The 20,143-nt window shown below is 36.9% G+C and overlaps 1 protein-coding gene across 1 annotated transcript in view; it reads right to left on the bottom strand.

Moving 5' to 3' along the window:
* Positions 1 to 19,933, bottom strand: part of USH2A (usherin) — a 354,043-nt gene extending 334,110 nt beyond the window's left edge. The window contains exons 1-2 of the mRNA XM_065744176.1: positions 19,449 to 19,933; positions 14,490 to 14,655 (exon numbers count right to left, since the gene is read on the bottom strand). Coding sequence (XP_065600248.1) covers positions 14,490 to 14,655; positions 19,449 to 19,933 — 651 coding nt within the window. The remainder of the gene's footprint in view (positions 1 to 14,489; positions 14,656 to 19,448) is intronic.
* Positions 19,934 to 20,143: the final 210 nt, after the last annotated feature.

Below are 20,143 nucleotides of genomic sequence, written 5' to 3'. Positions count from 1 at the left end.
TGCTATGAATCAACCAAAATTGCTTTGGTCTTATTGACATTCAATTGCAAGAAGTTGCAGCTCATCCAGTCCAATAGACAGTTTGACAACACCAAGAGTACTCCGGTGACAGGAAGCTTTAAATATAGATGCAACTATCATCATAATACACAGGGAACTAAACTTTACGATCCCTCATACCATCCTCAAAAACGGGTAGGTCAGTCATCAGCTGGCTGCCATAAGACCACATGGTCATCGCCAATGGCCATAGTCAATTTATGCAGTTAACAAATCACTGTGACATATATACACATACACAAACTGACTGACAAAAAAAAAGCCAAAAAAAAGCATTCTTTCATCGCTGTCCCATTAAATCTCTCTGAAATCCACTTTTGTCATTAACATCTTTGCTCCATTTTTAAAATTAAAACATGTTTGCTTTTGTTAAAAGTCCAGCTGCTAGAAACTAACTACAGCTTAAGCTATGGTGTTTTTCATCTTCTCAGATTCAAACCTTTAATATAACCATTTTACTTGCTTCCTCACAGTTGTTTTTTAAAACAATATTTCTGATAACACCCGCATATGGGAAGAGAATGCTGGAGAATAAAAAGTATGCTAGGTAGTAAACTGAGAATGCAGTCCACTTCGCACAAAAGAAATGACCACCTGAATCTCTTACTTGGTTGTTTTACTCTTTCCTAAATAAATCCCTCCATTTCAGCAGTAGATCTACAGTACAACAGTGTTTGTTTAAAAAAAAAAAAAGGGGGGGATTTGTGCAGCCCCATTGTCTACTTGAGTTGTTACATGCACCTATTTGCCTTCCCTTCCTAGCCCCTCTTGCCTCATTCCTTCACTTATACCGTGAATTTAAATAATCCCAGAATTGCAAACAAAGAAAACTGTGGAAGAGGGAATGTCAATTACTTAAATCTTGAAAATGTGTTTAAAGGATTGCAGAACACAAGTATTAGGGTTCAGGGGGAAAGAAGTAGAGACTCACACATGTTCTGAACACACAAGACAGCTGTGCTCATGCTCTGAAAAATCCTGTGTATAGAAAAACAGAGACCTGAAGAAGAAACCTCATCAGGGGACCACAGTGACTGAACTGTCATGAAACAGAAGGGCTGGAGAAGATAAAGGGGCAGCAGAAGAAATGCTAAAGAACTGCGAAGGGGAAGGAAAAAGCATAGGGTCGGGAGGGGCAAGTTGTGTCTTTGCCTTTCCTTCTTTTGCCTCAGGCCCATATCGGCCTTTCCTTTTCTTGACTTAACTGGGATGAATTTTAATTGTGGCCTTTCTAAGTGTTTTATACACTATGTACTCTCTACTTGTGTGGAGTGGATTTCCCATTCATCACAGGATTGCAGGCAAAAGTCTCAGGAGCATTTTGCTTCCCTTCAAAGTTAGCTTTGCTAAAATCAATAACTTTAGGGCTGCTTTCTCCATTTAGTACATATTCTTACTCCATGACCATTTCAAATGTCATAATTTTATGATATTTTTCTTCTCACCTCCACATACAGATTTATATTTGCAATCATTCCATCATAATAGCAACAGTATTCAGTTACTGAAACAATATATACAAGAAGAATGAAGGAAGCAGCCTTACAGTAAACATTCTCACCTGTAGTTTTAACACAAATTCTAACTGATCTCTAATAAACTATCCTCCCTCGATACTCTACAATTTTCCTTCAAATTTAAGTTCTGGCTTTCTTGGCATACATTTTACTTAAATATTTTTGTTTCAGCATTTTTTTTCCTCACCATTTGCAAGTCTAACCCAACAGTCAAGAATTACAACTATATCAAATTGTCCTTAACTTACTTGTATGCAAACTACTGAACTTCAGGGGGAAAAAAAATGGGGGGGGGAGAAGCTCTACTGCAGATTATGGATCATCCCTCAGCAATATTGTTACATCTCTTCCAGCTTTATATTAACTTTCTCTTCACTAGAACTCGGTATCTTGGCATTTTAAATCCCTCTTCATTTTCCTGGTTGTCTCTCTTATTCCAATAATATCTTTCTTATCCTTGAAAACATGTCACTCCAATTCAGCAGTCTTATTACATATGCTCCTAGCATTTGTATAAAAGATATTTAGCTTTTCTCTTTGCCCTCCTTTACTTTTCTTTTTCACTGTCTTCTACAATGTTAATCCCTTCTCAACGGGAAATGGTTTTCCTTCAATCCAAGTATTTCTTTTTGTTCATAGATCCACTAGTTCAGCTTGAACTCCCTGAAGAACAACATTGAAAAAAAAAATAAGGAAAACAGGGGAAGAAAATGATGGGACTCTGGACTGCTCCTGAATCAACTAACTTTCTGTTCAAGAATAAGCCACACATTTAATACAAATTTGACCCCAAACAGTAAAATCAGGTTACTGGAAAGCAGAATGTCCCAGTGGTTTACAGACTTCAGACAAACTACAGATATTTCATAAACAAAGCCTTGAAATTGGAAAAATGTAAGTAAAAACAAGCAGAAAGAAACCAAATAAGAATCATGTATGTCATTTATTTTTTGGACAAGGGTAATTTTAGTACTGTTACAAACTGAGTGATACAACCCACAATGTCAATTATCTGATAAACAAGGCCAAAGACAGAGAAAGATCAATGTGAAAAAAGATTTTGCAATGGTCCGCACTTTTAAAGAAAAAGTATTTAAATAAGTACATTTTGTTTCAGAAAGTTGAATTGGAGATTACTGATCCCTCTGCCACAAATTCCTATTATGGAACGGCAATCTTCATTTACTCTTTTTAGTACTAACACAATACTCATGACATACCAAGTGATTTTAACACAGATATTAAAACTACGGATCTGTCACTTTCTATCCTAGCCAGCACTATACCACTGACAAAAATGTTCTTATTTTATATATCAACCCATTATTAGTTCCTGTTTTGATCTATTAATCAAGTCTTACAATAGAATAAGCATACCTTGGCAAAGGCATGGGAGAACTTGAGGGGTCCAGATTTCAAGTACAGATTCTGCTGAAAGCTAAAACAATTAATTAAGTTTTGTCGTAACTACTATTCTAACTACTATTTTTACATAGTAAGTTGTAATAAGAGACTCTGGTAGTGCAAACGAGTTCCAAACAGTAAAGCAAAATAAAAGAATCCTAGTCATCAGATCTGAGAATACACAGAGAAGAACTTATTTCTTGCTGCATAATGACTACTTCCACCAAGTCACAGAACAAATCAGATCCTTGCTCCACAGTTCACTATAGTAACTTGAGTAGAAAAATCCTAAGGATTCAACAGGCTTCTTCCCAGCAGCTAAAATGGTTACATAAACTTGCTAAAATTAATTGAAACAATGCCTGATTCTGGATCATCTCATAACAATGCACATTTTTCTCTGCCCTTCCACTGAACATACAGAACTAATACTGATTCAGAATTTTCTGAACAACTTGTAATCATGTAAATTAGGGATGAGATGTAGATGTCAGATGAAGAGTCCCTTCTGAATAAAATCTCTGTTCTGCACTAGTAAAAGAACAGAAGCGACCTGCTTATTTTTATGAAGAGAACTATTACTAATATGTAATTATTAACCCTGTATTACACTAACAGCTGTAGATTAATTTCTGGTCTTTTGAGTTGCCTATATGTGGAGAATTTCACACTGCCTTAAACTTCTCCATACACACATAAGCCAATCCCAAATGTGATTCAAGAATTCATTGCCTCTACAGTACTTAAACAGCTACGCTGAGATGGGTGGTTGAAATCCATCTCTTTGTCTTTGTAATTATTACATAAGAAGAAAATAAGTACTCTTGCCCTCTGAATGCCTCACCACAGAGGTTCTATGTAGCCAATTAGTGGAAACAATTTTTGCAAATAAAGTCCCATTTCCTCCTTTTTGCCTTCATTTGATTTGCCTTCATATTTAATTACAAAACTGATTCCATTTGCATTCTTCCCAGCAAACTTACTTCAATCCCATCCCTTCTGTGCCCTATCTTCCTTTCACTGTACAGTAACTCTCTAGCACTATTAAATGATAGCTTACCTTTCTTGTGTGTGTTTTTTGTTTTGCTTTTTTTTAGCTGCTTCTCTCCAGGGTTACTAAGCACTTCATAAAAGCATTGCAATAGATCCAAACTAGCAGACTTAGGTGAACAAAGATCAAACCTGACTTTAAAGGACCACGTTTTGGTAGTCTATCCTTTGAAAATGAAAAAGGAAAAAGTGTGTGCAGCAGCTCCCGCAACCACATTTCACTACAGCTGAGCCAGGATTGAAGAAGGGAGGACTCCTCAGAAAGTTCCCAGTGGTTTCTTGGATTCCTTAGCACACAAGCCTTGAGTTTAAGCACCAAAGTGCCACGGGGATTACTGATCAACAGCAAAGATGAAGATGTCAGTAAGCATAACTTAAGGAGAAGGATAAAAGTCCTTCAAAAATAATAAAACACTATTGAAAGTCCAGCAAAAAAGCAGTGATCCAGTTTACTGACTTATCATAGCCTATGAGAAATCAAAAAGCAGCAGAAATAGGGAATACTTTATCATTTTCAATTTGTTAAGAGATTGAAGAACAATGCTGAAATTCAAATTACTGACAATACATTACCAAGTCTTGGAGCAATTCTCATCATAACCCAGCAAGTCAAGTCAGTATAAATAACTGAACAAAAAAATATGGTAAAACACTGTACAGTAGGAAAAGCAACATAGCTTTTCTGGAAGGAAATCAGGCTCCAACTCAGTTCTTTGAAGGAGTTAAACATATAAGGAGTTAAACATATACTTGTTAGTCCTTTCTTATTCACATAATACACTGTTTCTCCAGGAAGGTTCTGTAGACTGCTACATGTATGTATTTCACATTTTACAGGACCTAACACATAATTTGTCATCTCCCATTTGCTGCATGCAAAGAAATCCACAAGAAGGCGTTCAGACACATCGTGGAGATTGCATAATCATACAGTATATAATCAATAGTCATACCAAATAGACATGGTTAATTCCTGTCTCTCAAATTTGGCTTGCCATACAACCCGAAATGAATACAAATGTACAATCTGCAGAGTAGACATTAAGCTGAAGCAGTATATAAGGTTTGCAATCCACTTATACACAAACACACGCACATAGCTTATAGGAAAACTCAGAATTGAAGTTACCAAATGGTATTTTTGTTTGCTTCTCTCTGCAGTACTCCAGATTTCTAGCAGTGTGGAAAAAATTGAGTCAAATGATCGTGGTGTAATTTCATAGATTCATGGATACATTAGGTTGGAAAGTACCTACAAGATCATCTAGTCCAACCATCCTCCTATCACCATCCCTACCCACTGAACTACTAAATCAAATCCCTTAGCACCTCATCTAAACGCTTCTTGAACAGCACTAGGGATGGTGCCTCAACCACCTCCCTAGGCAGGCCATTCCAGTGCCTGTCCACTCTTTCAGAGAAAAAATGTTTCCTCAAATCTAATCTAAATCTTCCCTGGTGCAACGTGTGGCCATTCCCTCTCATCCTGTCATTATTTGTCAGGGAGAAGAGGCCACCCCCTCACCACAACTCCCCTTCAGGAAGTGGTAGAGTGTGATAAGGTCTCTGAGCCTCCTTTTCTCCAGACTAAATTTAGAGAATATATCTATTTTTTCATAGGTCTATTTCTTTCAGTTCTTTTAACTCTAACTACACAATTTCTACTATTTTTAATATTGAATTTGAGCACTTGAACACATTTTATACTGTTCTTCACCTTTCAACACATTTTCCCCTAAGCAGCTGGCAGATTGCTTTCAGATTCATATGCCACCACCAAAATTCTTTTGCCAAAAAAAACCCCACCAAAAATATATTAAAAACTGTAGGATGGCTAAAAAACTTAGGCTAAATAATGCAAATCATTCCTGATACAGTGCTTCTGTTATTAAAATTACAATTTAATCACCTGCCACACTTACATATAAAGAAACAAAGTGCTTAAAAAAGAAATTGAAACTTGATGGATATGAAATTCTCTCTACTTCCACAGAAAAAAAATCAGGCAAATCTTCCACAAATCAGTCAAAAGTCCCAGCACTGGTCATACAGATTTGATTTCATTCCTACTATATGTGACAATCTGTGCAGGCTTCAGTTGGTTTTATTTCTGCAATCAAAAAATATCTGCTACAGACATGTTGAAAGAACAGCAATAATAAAAAACCTATTTTTGCCCTTCTCCAAAATTAAAATTCAGGCATTGATGAAGAAATCTGACTTGTGTTCCCAGACAGATTTTAGACTTAATTTTAAATCTCAGACATGCAGAAACTTCATATATGGAGTTCATATTCAGGCAAGAAAATACACACTTGTTTTAAGAGATAAATGGAGAGAAAAGAGATACCAAACAGTTCTGGAAAACATCTACTTCCTAAGGAGTAGAAGTTATAACTAATTTCTCTCAAATCAACAAAAACAATCTATATCCTAGTAACTGTCACCCAGGAGAAGAGGCTACCACCATAACAGGACTTCCAGAGGCAGCACAAATTGTTTGTACAGGAGACCTCAAAGGCTTCAAGTTCAGCAGCAGAATCTTAATCTGTGTGTCCGCAGCTTAAGTGACAAATTTATTGTTTCAATAGACAGATGAATACAGTATGAAGACTAATACATCTTATTCCTCTTGCCTGTTTAATTATTTGAAATATTTTAGACATACAACTGCAAGTAGTAGATGAAAAGCCTTAATATGTAGATGATTAATGCAAACTCTCACCTGCCTTTTTGGGAGTGCCAAACTATTCCATACTAAGTACAAAAACGAAGTGATTTGTCAAAATGCCTTCCAGTTTTCCTACATTCTTACTAAACTCAGGGAATACACATTTAAAAACACCTTATATTTAGTATTATATACACAGACTATGGATAGAGAAAAGCAGAATAACATTAAGTCTCAGTTTACTTGTTTTTAAAACAACTTTTAAAAAGAATTCAAGAATTTGTGTAGAAAATAAAAGAATTTCGCAAATTGGAAAGGACAAGTTCTCTCAAAATAGTCAAAGAGTTATGATGTAAAGCACTCATTAAATTGGAAGTACTTCAACCTTTCCTTGAAAGAACTGAAAGATTTAAAGATTTATAAAGAAATTTTGCCTAAACTAGGAAATGACTCATATTTGACATGTATTGAAATGATAATGCTGATTTCAATAGGCACTCTAAGAGCATTTTACTCCCAGGAGAGTAATTCAGCCATGGTTACCTTTCCACATTTAGATTTTAAACTTACTTTCTGAAGCTTTTAATGTGCTGTAGTCTGCCAAAACATGGCAGAGTTACACAGATATGATCAGGCAAAATAAAGGCTAGTAAAAAGATTATTTTTATAATTGCAGACACTACATATGAAACAAATACATCAATTTGACAAGTTCTCAAAGAATCTCCTGTTTCAGCAGCTTTGGCTTTATCTGAAATTCATGTTTAAATTCCACACTTCTTAACTAGTTAAATAAATTCTGAAGTATCAAAGGGAAAGTGAAAGACCCTTAACAGTGAATCCATAAGAAAAAAAATACACAGTGAAGCTGATGTTACTAAGCAGCACAGATCTGATGTCGGTATCACTACACAGAGATGAGGTACTGAGGTACACAGCTGACCTCAATCACACATCCCTATGCTTTCAAATTTCTGATTTCTTCAAAAGATCTTAGAGACATAACTTTTCCTGAGGCTTCACTTCAGTGAATATTAGAATATATATAATTTTTTACACGAGTCTATGTATTCTTTATTCTACTGTGTATCTTCAATCAAGTTTCTTAACTAATACAGCCCTATAATGACACAATGATAAATATAATTAAATCAGCATCACATACACAACTCTAAAACTCTCAGAAGTCTCAGGGACATGATCCTCACTTACTGAACTAATCTAAAATAGTGACAGTAATATCATGGAAACAGGGTTCACAGTTGAAATGTCTGTTATATATCAAAGAGGTTATAAAACAAGCTTCTTTTCTAACTAAGTAGTGAAAGAAAGGCAGACATTAAAGAAAAATAAATCCCATCAATTGTAGAGCTAAAAAGTGGTCAAAATCCACTTTTGTTGCAAATGACTTCAACTTAACTCAGAGCTATTCAAGGATGACTTCTCCAAAATGTTTATTGACTATAAAGAGCAAACAAATGGATCACTAACAGCTCTGTCAGCAACATACCACATATTAAGAAGATTGGATAAACTACTGAAAAGAATGAAGCTACTGTTAGACTGATGCCATCTAGTCTCAAGTACCCTTTTTCACAGTCTATTTCAAGAGTGTTAGTGACTCATGCCCAACACACCACTGGCAGTGGTTGCTATTGTAATATTGCAGGAAAATGAAAAAATAGCCCTAGTCCACCTTCACAACAAGCGGGTGATACAAATACCCATCTTCTCCCATCAGATGCACTGTGTCACACTGTCCTTTTACAGAGCTTAAACTTTTTCTTAATCCCTGGTATTCTGATCAGGAGAGTTTCAGAAGTTTATAATATAATAGAACAGACTCAATTTCTAACTTAAATAGCTCCTCTTGTCTGTGTGGCGTCCATCCTCCAACAGATATAGAGAAGGAAATAGTAAGATCTCTTACTCATCACTGCAGTCAAATCCCAAAAGAAGGTTCTTGAAATAGTCTCCTCTAAGGCCTACACAGTGCCTTTCACTGCCACCATACATCTAGTATCTCTGAATTATATTCCCTAAATATAAACATCTGAAACTACACACAGTTCTGCACAAAACCTCAGACTAGAACAGCAGAAATAATGCTTTTCTCTCAAAACTTGAGAAATCTCTCCAGACACATTTCCCCAACACATGATTTTAAGGGCCACATCATGAAAGTAATTCAACTGCCACCTGGGTGTATTACGTCAGCCATTTCTGATAACTGACTACTTTGAAATAGATTGTGAATGTTTTCGAAGCATTTTATAATATCGAATCTTGTGTCTGTTACCCTCGTCTTTTCAGTTGTTCAATTATTCTTGTTCATCTTTCTGATTATTCCTGTCCATATGATGTTACCAGATAGTATCAGTACACTCCTAGTGTTTCAGCCAAGATCGTTAATGAGAATATAATACAAGACTATACCAAAGTCTGATTTTCAAAGAATTCAATTGTATTTTTTATAGATTACACATTCCTTTGAGCAGTATCTATTGCTACCCCTCCCCATGAGCATTTCCTTTGACTCTTACAACTTCTCATGGGGTGTCACATCAATAATACTGAACTCCAGATAGAGGAAATCTGACAGATTCACTTTACTTGAAAATCAGTTTTCTCATCAAAAAAAAAAAAAAGCTAAGAGGTTAGACAGTGATGAGCTATCTTTAGTAAATCCATGTTGCATTTTATCCCATTTTCCATTTACCTCCACATCTTTATCTATTCTTTCAAAAAATCTTCTCTAAATCCTCATATGCCACTGTGTCAAGGCAAACAAGGTCTGTGTTGCCAAGATCCTTTTTCCTTCCTCTTTGTACCAGCTCCGGCCGGGATGAAGTTGACTTTGTTCATAGCAGCTTTTGCTGTACTATGTTTACTGTGTGTTTTTTTGCTGTCCTATGCACCCCTGCAAGTAAATTACGGTTCGGCAAGTATGTGGGAGGGGACACAGCTAGAACAGTTGACCTAAACAGACCAAACAGCTCTTCCATACAACATAACATCATACCTAACAGTACAATAGAATACAGCAAGGGTTTCAGGGAGCTGGAGGTTTGTCTTCTATGGTGGGTGTTGCTCAGGACATGGCAATGATCTGCTTGTGGGAGAGGCAGAGCATCTCTTATTTGGTTTGGGACCTTTGTCGAATAATCCTTAACCTCAAGCACACTATCACCCTCTTTCCTTCTTATGTCTAAGATCTTAATAACCTGTTTACCACTTAACTGTCACTGCAAAGTTTAATTCAGTTTGATTTCTTTATAGTTTTATTTCTACTCCCACATAACTTTCTCTGAAAACTTCCTCCCCCATTCCCCTGTGCCTGTAGACTGTCATCTCTAATTGCAAAGGTACTTATTCACTCACATAAGCCTGAGTACCGTACCTCAATTTCTTCCTACCTTAAGGACAGAGAATCCTCTTATTTATTTTGAGGAACACTCAAGACTTGTCCCCATTTAATACCTATGTTTCTCAGTTCATCTTGTTCCACTGAAATTGTCCTATTTCTTTGATCTTTATGAAACCCAAAGGATAGCTATGAAACCACTTCTGTGTACTCTATCACATAACAGCTGAAATCCAAACTTTCTGGTTAGGTCACTATTCGGTGAAGAAACCCTTTTACATGAAAACAGGAATGTTTATTTAGGCCCTTTTGTTAGATGAAGTTAAATTTCCTAGCTATGAACTACAGCATAAGTCTCTCCACCACCACAGTTCTCAATAGTAGCTCTCAAATGAATTACACATCTAAATCCAAACTTGAGTATTTAAAATCCTATATTCCTTCAGCAGAATTCATTTACTAGCTTTCTCTCCTAGGATTATTTTATTCTAAAGAAACTTTTTAGTCTTCATTTTCCTCTCTTCTTCCCTTCTCTTATTTAATTACTATCTGATGCTATTCCACCATTTAGCTTTTATTTTTATCATTCCTGAATAGCTCATACGCTCCTATAGCTGAATTCCAAACACACCTGCCACCCTACCACATTTTTGTTCTTATGATCAGCTTCACATCTGATACCAGTACTTCAAGCTCCTCTGTCTCCTAGCATACACAAACGCCTCCATTTTACCTGCTCATCATGTTAACTTCAGCATCCTCAGATTCCCAGCTCTGCTTGGCTTCAGTGAGGTTTGACCTGAATCAGCTTCATATAGGCATACCTGTGGTTCAGAGATGGCCATGGATCCTAACTCATCAGCTGAGGGCCTCTCTCCTGAACAGAGAGATCACACTCTTCTCATGAACCACAACAAGAGCACAAAAACAACAAAAATTCACTAGTCTGCCATGAACATTGTTACTGAGACCAAGTGCCACAGTTTCCCCTAGCTGTTATTCTAGTCAAAGATTGAGAGCAACCAAACCAGCCAAACCAGCAGTCTCCCTGTCTACGAGTCAAACATGTAATACTAAGCATGACATTGAATAATACTTCACAACATTCTGCAAAATGCGCCTCAAACTTACAACCAACAGAATTTACAAGCCATTTATTTTGACCCACTGTTACAATCTGCATTCCCTATGAAAACAAATCCTCATTGGACTGAGAGAAAAAAAACAAGTAAATTTTTTTTGTAGTCTCAGGGAAAGAGAGAAAATACGCTTCCTCTACTAGTGAAGCCACATATATTCAAACCCAGGGGTATTAATTGGAACCACTAAATGCTGCAATTTGAGATTTTGGGAAAACAGTTTTACAGTCCGTATTGCAGACACCTACAACTCTGACAAAGTTAAAACGTTTTCATAATACCAAAAGGTATTACTACATCTTCAGTCACCAATAGTACCTGAGTTGTATTATATAAGTATGTACTTAAAATTCTTCAGTATTTGAATGCTTTGTTCTAACTACTGTTCAAGCAATCTATTTTATGTAACATTCTGTTTAGAATAGATGCACCCCATTTCAACTCTCTTCCCCTCAAACCCACAGGCTTTTAGGTGTTCTACAAGTCCAGATATAGCAGCACTGAGTTGTTTTTTTGTTAAACCTTTCCTCATAAACACAAGTTTATCATATGCATAATAAAAAACATTCCACATTTTCAACTGCCTTATCAGAAATGGCATTTAGTTGCCTCATAAAATATACACAAACATTTTTCTCCCCAGACAAAAAACTCATATCGAGCAAGGTGTCAATTCTGAACGGATTTATTTTTTTTAACATCAAGACACATCATCCAGCACAGGCAAGTTGTCTCATGAAAAGAATGTTACCAAACAAGATTTCGACACATGACAAATTCAGAAAAGTACTGAAAACTTGCTGAAGCTACTCCTCATTTAGCTTGGGACTTAACAGCACAACCACATATGACATTTCTGATACAAGAACAATTTATTTTGTTTCTGTAGAAGGAAATTATATAGCAACTATGATGACACTTCATCTACTTTAATACCATTGTCTGCAGGAAAAGCCCAAAGTTATCTAATTTACTGAGATCAGTCCCAGCACTTGTCTCTGTTAGGAAATCCAGGTTATGTCTACAACAGTGTCACAGAACTCAGTATGTCAACCTTTTGCAGGAGTCAACTCTGCCTCAACAAAAGAAGAAGTCTACACTGTAGAACAGCAGCAGTAACACGCCAACTGCTGCACTCAGCCACAGCTTCCCCTGCTGCCTTTACCCACAGTATCTCACGCCAAGAACACACGAGGACCTACTGCATGCTGCAGTGCCCCTGCCCACTGCCACGTTATCGCCAGGGGAGAAAGGTAATCAGAAGTCACACTTGCACAAAGACTGGATTATTTGTACTTCTAGGTGTGACTCTAGCTTATCCTGTTGTCTGTAACTGAAATTAGTAATGCCTATGAAACCACAGTGTGTGTTATTCTCAGAAGTGTTTTTTGTCAGCTGAAGACAAGGCTGAGATCTGCTAGTGTCTGGGAACCATCTTATCAAATGCTATTACAGTCTGAAGGCACAGACACTTCCATATGAGTGCTACTTTCACTCAGAATCACATGGTGGTTTGAGTTGGAAAGGATCTTAAAGCTCAACAAGATCCAGCCCCAGCCACAGGCAGGGCTGCATCCCCCTAGCTCAGGCTGCCAGGGCCCCATCCAGCCTGACCTGGAGCACCTACAGCTCTCTGAGCAGCCTGTTTCACTGCCTCACCACCTTCTCAATGAAGAATTTATTCCTCATGTCTAGTTTAAATCTACTCTTTGACTTTATTACCCTATCATCTCATGACTACGCTCTCTGTATTTCTATACATTTAATCTCAATGTCCTTCTCCATTTATTCCTCTATTTATAAAAAAAATATTTTGGACAGCTGCTAAAGGTTTAAAGAACTTTAAACCTTTACCTGAAGTTTAACAGCCGTACCTAGGGCTAAATGGATCATTCTGCAGCCACTATCATCTTTAATGGCAAGATGAACAACAACAACTCACAGAATGTAAAGCTCTACCCTGAGCCCAGAAACATGGAAAAATTAAGTCTGTAGGCCCTGTAAGGGTCTCAAAAATGCACATCTTTATTCCTGCTGTGCACTGAGCAACATTCCCCAAATAAGCAAATGACTAAGTTCTAAAGAGCACTTGAAGACTGCAATGCAATTCAAAATGTGTGTATGTTTAAATCCAGCCCTTTCACACTCTACTTTTCTATGCTCACCTTTTAACAGTTTGAGACTAGTACAAAATACAGCTGACAGCAACAGCAGTAATATAGCACCCTTTGAGTGTTTGAAGTGTAAAGTTCATTAGTTATACCTTAAGGTCACTCTTTTAATCCAACAGCAAAAATCTTATTCACACTACCACACTGTTATCCTGGAAAAAAGAATACTGCAAAAAAAAAAAAAAAAAATCAAGACGTCAGCTTAGATACTTCTTAAGAGTGACAAGATCAGCACTGAAAATCCAAATCACAGTCAATACCTTTTAGCAAGTTCAGGAAAGCAGGAAAACTATTCTTGATTGCGCTGTAAACCAAATGAAATTTAGCAGACCAGATAAGGAAATGAAGGGAGGAAGAAGATTAACATTTCAATACCTGATAATTTTGTTTTGTAATTATTAGTTGAACTTGGCTTACAAACAAGAATTTACTAGAGTGTCTGTAGGGAATTGCAAGGCACGCAAATAACTGAATGTATTTTAATTTCTTCAATATTTTTTTTGCTGACTTTTGTACATAGTTTAATTTTCACAAACTCAATTTTACTTTATCCTCAGTAGATATTTGTGTGCTTATTAAAACTTTGTTAACAGAAGACTATTAGAACACAAAGATTGCGTTTTAACAATTTTGAAGTGTATTTTAAAAATAAGAGGCTTTCTAAATAACTAGCTTGATTGATCTTGAAGAAACCTTACACACATTCACTTATATGCACTGTAAGAAGTTTTAAGAATTAAATAGGACACATCTCTAAGTACATTTATGTGAGGATGGCATTGTCTTTTATTTTTGTGGGGAAGTAATCTCAGACTCATGATTTCTGCTAAGATTAGCATAAAGAGTTTTTCTTCACTGCAAATACTCTTGTTATTAAAGGCAAGAATTTTCAGCCTTACTTGCTCAGCAATTGTGTACAACATTTCCTTCCAGTGTTAAATTAGCAATCATCTCAAAATGCACTCAAAAATTAAGATCCTTACCTATGTGACTCAGGAGTTATCTGTCACATTCCCCAGTTTATCACTTATAGAGAATATTTATACAGTTATGCCATTCTCACACAAAAGTTGTATTTCAACAAATATTAAAGAGGTTTTTCCTTTTACTCACCTGCACACTAAGATGAATCCATTTCTTCACAAGAATTCTCCCCAGTGTCATTACTTTTATTGGTGGTTGCAAACCATTTACTGTGCGATAATAAAACGTGGTCTCTTTCTCAGATATTGTGAGTTTGAACACAGTCTGCCCATCAATAGCCTTTTCTATCACACACCTTTGGAAATAACCAAGAAAAACAACATAAGGTCAGAGGCACACATATATACACATTCTTGCCAAGGTGCTATCCTGTAAAGTGATGCTAACCAGAATGCATTAAAATAAACGTTAAAATACAGATCTCAAGAAGATTCTCACTGACAGTGAAAGTCACAGGACATACTAGACAAGAAAAAAAACAAGCATGCTTTTTATCGTAGTCTGCAACATGCATATTTTTAATTTGTGGTGCATTCAAGCCCAGTTCATTTAGGGGTGAATGGGTGTCACTTCACCTCCCCTCTTCAGGGTGTCATGCCAGAGAAGATGGTGGCTGCCCAACACTGCACAGATCTCCATTTCACTTTTCTTTCAGAGCCCTGTCACAGAGAATCTTGTTGAGATAGTTGGACTCAGTCTAAGCAGGCTTGTGTAATTTAACCACAAAAAAAAAGTATGACTGACAGGTTTTTGCCTCAGCTTTTCAACCACGTTTCTCCAGGTAAAGTAGCAACAACACAGACTTCCCTTCCATTTTCCCCTCCATTTTATGCAGCCTCACGCTAACCTAATAAAATCAACCATAGGATTATTTAAGCTAAATAAGAACACTAAGATTATCTAGACAAACCATTAATCCACCTCCCCCATGTCCACTAATCCATGACCAACAGTGACACAACCACTCTCTTCTTGAAAACCTCCAAGGATAGGGACCACATACTTAGGCAGCCTGTTCCAATAAAAAAAAGAGCCAAGCCAGGCTATTACCTTAACACTTGTTTGTTTTCTTCTCATGGAGACTTTACATCAATATCAAATGCAACATTCACATATAAGGACAAGAATACTATCTATACCAATCAATGTTACATTTATAGCTGTACAAATAGTTTTGACAAACCAACGAGCACCATGCTAAGGGCCCTGAGAAAGGATAGATTACATTCATAAATAATCATAGCTGATTTGAAGCATACAGTATCTGCTGCAACAAAATAATTTGAAGTTCTGGTTTCCATTTCATCTGCTTGAGAACACCAGACTCCAGTTTATGCATGGAAAAACCAAATGTTATAGTGCACTAATTTAGTCTGGTGCAACTGCTAACTCACAAGAGAGTCAGAAAACCAACTTTTCTATTAATAAATCTTAACTTTTGTGCAGTCCTCACTGCTATGCATATTGATGCATAGCATTTTGATGCTGTTTCTGTAATCTGATACTGCCACTATTCACTAATTCACATTTAAAGCCAAGAGAAAGGTTAATTAATTAAACTGTTGCCATTTCTGTCTCCTGGAATGTTGTCAGTAGAACAACTTCTAAAATGCAGACACTTATTTTGCAAACCTTACTAAAATCACGTTTCTTAATACACTGTTGATTGATCTTTTCAACATTTTGTTTGCCTGTAAACACGCTAGTTTTGCTAGATAATAAATGTGAGGAAAGGCTCAGCTAAGTAGCAAAATATTTAGGAATGGATTTACCCAGATCCTGGATAAACAATAATTGGATAATCCAGTTTTTTGTTTAATTTTGTTATCTAAAACAAACATTTGCGCATTGTTTTTATTCCCAAAAGGGATAAAACTTTTAAGAATGCAAGTGACCTTGATGTACATCACTCTGAAAACCGAAAAGAACAAAAGTGGATTATGATTCATTACTAAAAAAGAGAAAACAAGAAGGTAGAAAATGGGGGAGGGAACAAACAGCAGTGTTATAGGTGACATAGGCATAAGCATTAGTTCTGAGTAGGAGCACTATTTCCCATTCCTGTTATGATTTCAGAGAGAAACCACTATTCTTTATTAAGTTCCCAACTTCCGTTAACCTACAACCTCACGGAGCCAATTCTTGACGGTGGGGTTGAAGGAAGAACAACAAAACAGAGATCAGCAAAGTAAATACTTGGTAGAAACTAATCTGGATCCTCACACATTAATTACAGTAACTGAGAATGGCAACATCCACATAGACTCAAAATTGGAGACCATTTCAAGGCAACATTTCCATTCTAAGTACTTATGTGAAATACCTGAATTGATACAAGGCAATAGGATTGAATTGTCGTTTTTGTTTGTTTGTTTTTAAACAAAAAATAAGCACAATATCTACCACCCATTTGACAGCCAGGCCATTTCACCACACCCTTTTGTGCATAGAATGTCCCAGGTCATTTTTCCTCCAACCTTTATTATTTTCTGGCCATCTAAATTCCAGTTAGCCCAGCTCAAATTAAATTGATAGAAGTTGCCTGTAATGATTATTCATATATGCTAAGCTTCTTCTCATATTCTTATCCTACTCTATTTCCAAAGGTTATCACCATATACTGTTTCCCAGATTACGCTACATTCTGTGCACAGGCTTACTGAAAGCCTTCAGATTACCTGATGAGCAAACGCAGCATGAGAGGAAGCATGGGAAAACAACTCAGAGAGAACAGGTTTGCTCAGTTACTGCACGTACTGCCTAAAGGGAAATAAACTTAAAGACTGGAGTTACAAATGTCAGTGTTTCCTCACTGTTCTCTTGCTTTTCTTCATCATCTCCAATATTTGGGGACTTAAAAGCATACCTATAAAGACCTATACATTTTTCTTGGAACAATGTTAAGACACTATAGCATAACCAAAAAACATGGGTCTACTGTACTAGATGCAAGAGTACTTTTTAAGTAGGTGAAAAAAAATCTTGGTAACATTTAAATTATTCTATGAGTAAAATGAGTTATAATCCACCTTAGTGCATTGTGGCAGCACAAACGCTATTACATTATGGCCCAGTTCAATGTAGTCCCCCAGTATAAGGGGATTTAGAAGTCTCACAAATAAGATTTAGTGAAGACATCTCCAAATCAGGGAGTGCAAAATGGAGGACAGCTGGCAAGTAAAACTCAACCAGCCTGAAGGAATCACTATACCAATAAAATAAAATATCTTAACTTACTATTAAATCATTTATCTTCTGTAGGATGCCTTCCAAGTCAAGCTTCAAGAGCTACACGTGTGCCATTACTGTTTCTCCAAAACTCCCCAGCACAGGAGTTCTGCATTCCTTCTGTGGGGAAAAATAATCCTTTTTTTCCCCCAGTGGAAAGTAAAAATAAAATCTGAACAGCAGTATATCACCCTCTTTGCTTGATGAAATGCTGTTCAACTTCAGATTTCAGGACTGGGCTCTACCACTGTCATTTCTATCTTGAGTATTAGTAAACTCACAGGGCAAAGGAATTAAGCAAACTACTGCAAAAATTGAATAAAAACGTTTAACTTTTAAGGCAATCTATAAAATCCACTGAACAGAAACATGAACATTCTGTGCTATTAACACAGCAGCAAGGACAGTAATGTTTTATACAAGTCCATGGATAATCACACATTGAGAGAGTCCAGTTCCTGCACAGCACTTAACCATTTCTTTGTTTCAGGCTTTATGCAAGAGCAGCATATCCCTCTGACAAAAGAGTTCCACAGATTTCACTCAACACACCGTTGCAATAGCTTGCTCAGAAATTAGCTGGACATTTCTACTTCAGGTTAAGCATACACTCTGCTGGACTAGAACACGATATGCCTGCACACATGCAGCTGTGAACTTATGACTTAAGACAACCCCAGGAACGTCTCTCTGATGTTAGAGATTCAAACATTTAGAAAATACTGTCTGTAAAAGACAGTAGGCCAAAGCTCCAGAGACAGCTTCACACATACCTTCATCTGAACTGCTTAAGTTTGAACTGAAGTCACTTTTGCCCTCCAGGTCTCATTTATTTCCCCTCAAAAACCACAATTTCTATACCAAGGATGCTATTTTTTTTAATAAAGGTAATTATCCCTGCATTAAAGCAGACTATTAACGTCACACATTTCTATTGTTTCAAATGATTTTCTCACTCTTCAGCAACTTGTTTCATGGCAGCACGCAAAATAAGCATTTAATATTCTACATAAGGAACACTTATTTTCATTCTACAAATAACTTCAGAGCACAAGTGCAAAAGCAATCCTGGTACATACCCTGAACTGTATTATAGTTTTGCCACATTTTCACTTTAAACAGGATCTGCATAATCAGGGGAAGAACAAGGAGGCCCTGCATGTTATGATCCATAGGTAGAACTCTTCTGCGGGGTTTGCGATGCAGCTTTCCAAAAACCAACTTTTCAATTACAGTAAGGCCCAGCCAAGCTGAAAGGCCACTTCCAATAGTCATATTTGCTAAACTATGCAACACATAGGCACATGAGAGAACACCTAGTAGAACTTCATTAGTAGTCTTAATAGTGGAATCTTTTGTTAAAGCAGTAATGTGATCTCTAATTCAGCCAACCTCTATTATGGTCAGTCTCCTATAGTACTAAAATATTCATTTGGGGAGATCTGAGGGTGTTTCCTCACTTACTGTTTAAGGAGTAGAATTGTGTGATTCCTAAAACTTCAGATTAAGTTTTTCCCCTTACAGAAAGGACGAAAAGCCCTGACAACACGTTTTTTCTAACAGCCTTTAGGATGAACATGAATTAAAAATATAAACTCAGATTTTTAAGAATATCCACATGGGTTATATGCAAATGGTTTCCACTGCAACAATGGGACTACCATGTGAGTCAATGTTACCGAAATTGATCCCACTTGCCCTGACACTTGCAAAGATCCCAACCTAAGTACAGCTTTAAAACGTCATAGTTTCTCACTGTAGCTTTTTAAAATTTTAAATAGCTTGCTAATAACGATCTTGACTGCAATGATCAATTTTTTTAAGAGCCCCAGGAAAGTAAACACCTTCAATACTACTTACATTACACCTTCTTGCTCAGGTTTCAACCATACAGTTAACGTAAATGAAGCTGACAGCCTCAGTAATGGAGGAGTAGAGAAGCAATCCTTCTGGTTATGAAAAATAAAACTTGAAGTGTTGCTGAAGGACCCTGGAGGCAAGTCCTTTTTGTCCTCTGTGACACAGGTGCCAAGGCCTTCAGGAAGCAGCAGTTTGTACAAAGGAGGTGATGACCTGTATGGGCATTCTTGAACACAAAACCTCTGAGTGCAGGATGTAATACTTTCAGCAGCTACCGAGCTATGACAAAAAGTACTTCGGTCTGGCAGCCCACAGGTGGCTTGAGTTGGCACAGTTGACACATTCTTGAAAGCTCCCACGTTTTCAAGTCTAGGGAAATGTCCCTGAGAGCTGACCAACACAAAGGAGTCATAATAAGTTAAGATTAAAGTTTCAATAGCATGAAACAAGAAACGACACCTCAAGGAAAGAGCCCAGCAATTCATGTTTACAAAAAAGCTCCTCCTGATTAAAGCATCTGTAAATAAATAATGATGTCCATGTCGGCAGTAGTGTCCTTAGGTGGTACACTCTAAGAGTTTATGGAGCATTTCATCTTCAGAACACCAATTCATGGACTCAGTCCTCATCTATGTCTTCTGGCCAGTGAAACACATGTGAGGGACAGCTGGTATCTGCAAACCACAGAAAACAGA

The sequence above is a fragment of the Cyrtonyx montezumae genome, unplaced genomic scaffold (genome assembly GCF_038088225.1).
Source record: "Cyrtonyx montezumae isolate F1298 unplaced genomic scaffold, pur_monq_1.0 scaffold_0, whole genome shotgun sequence".
Classification (NCBI taxonomy): domain Eukaryota; kingdom Metazoa; phylum Chordata; class Aves; order Galliformes; family Odontophoridae; genus Cyrtonyx; species Cyrtonyx montezumae.
This window is presented reverse-complemented; position numbering and strand designations above follow the sequence as displayed.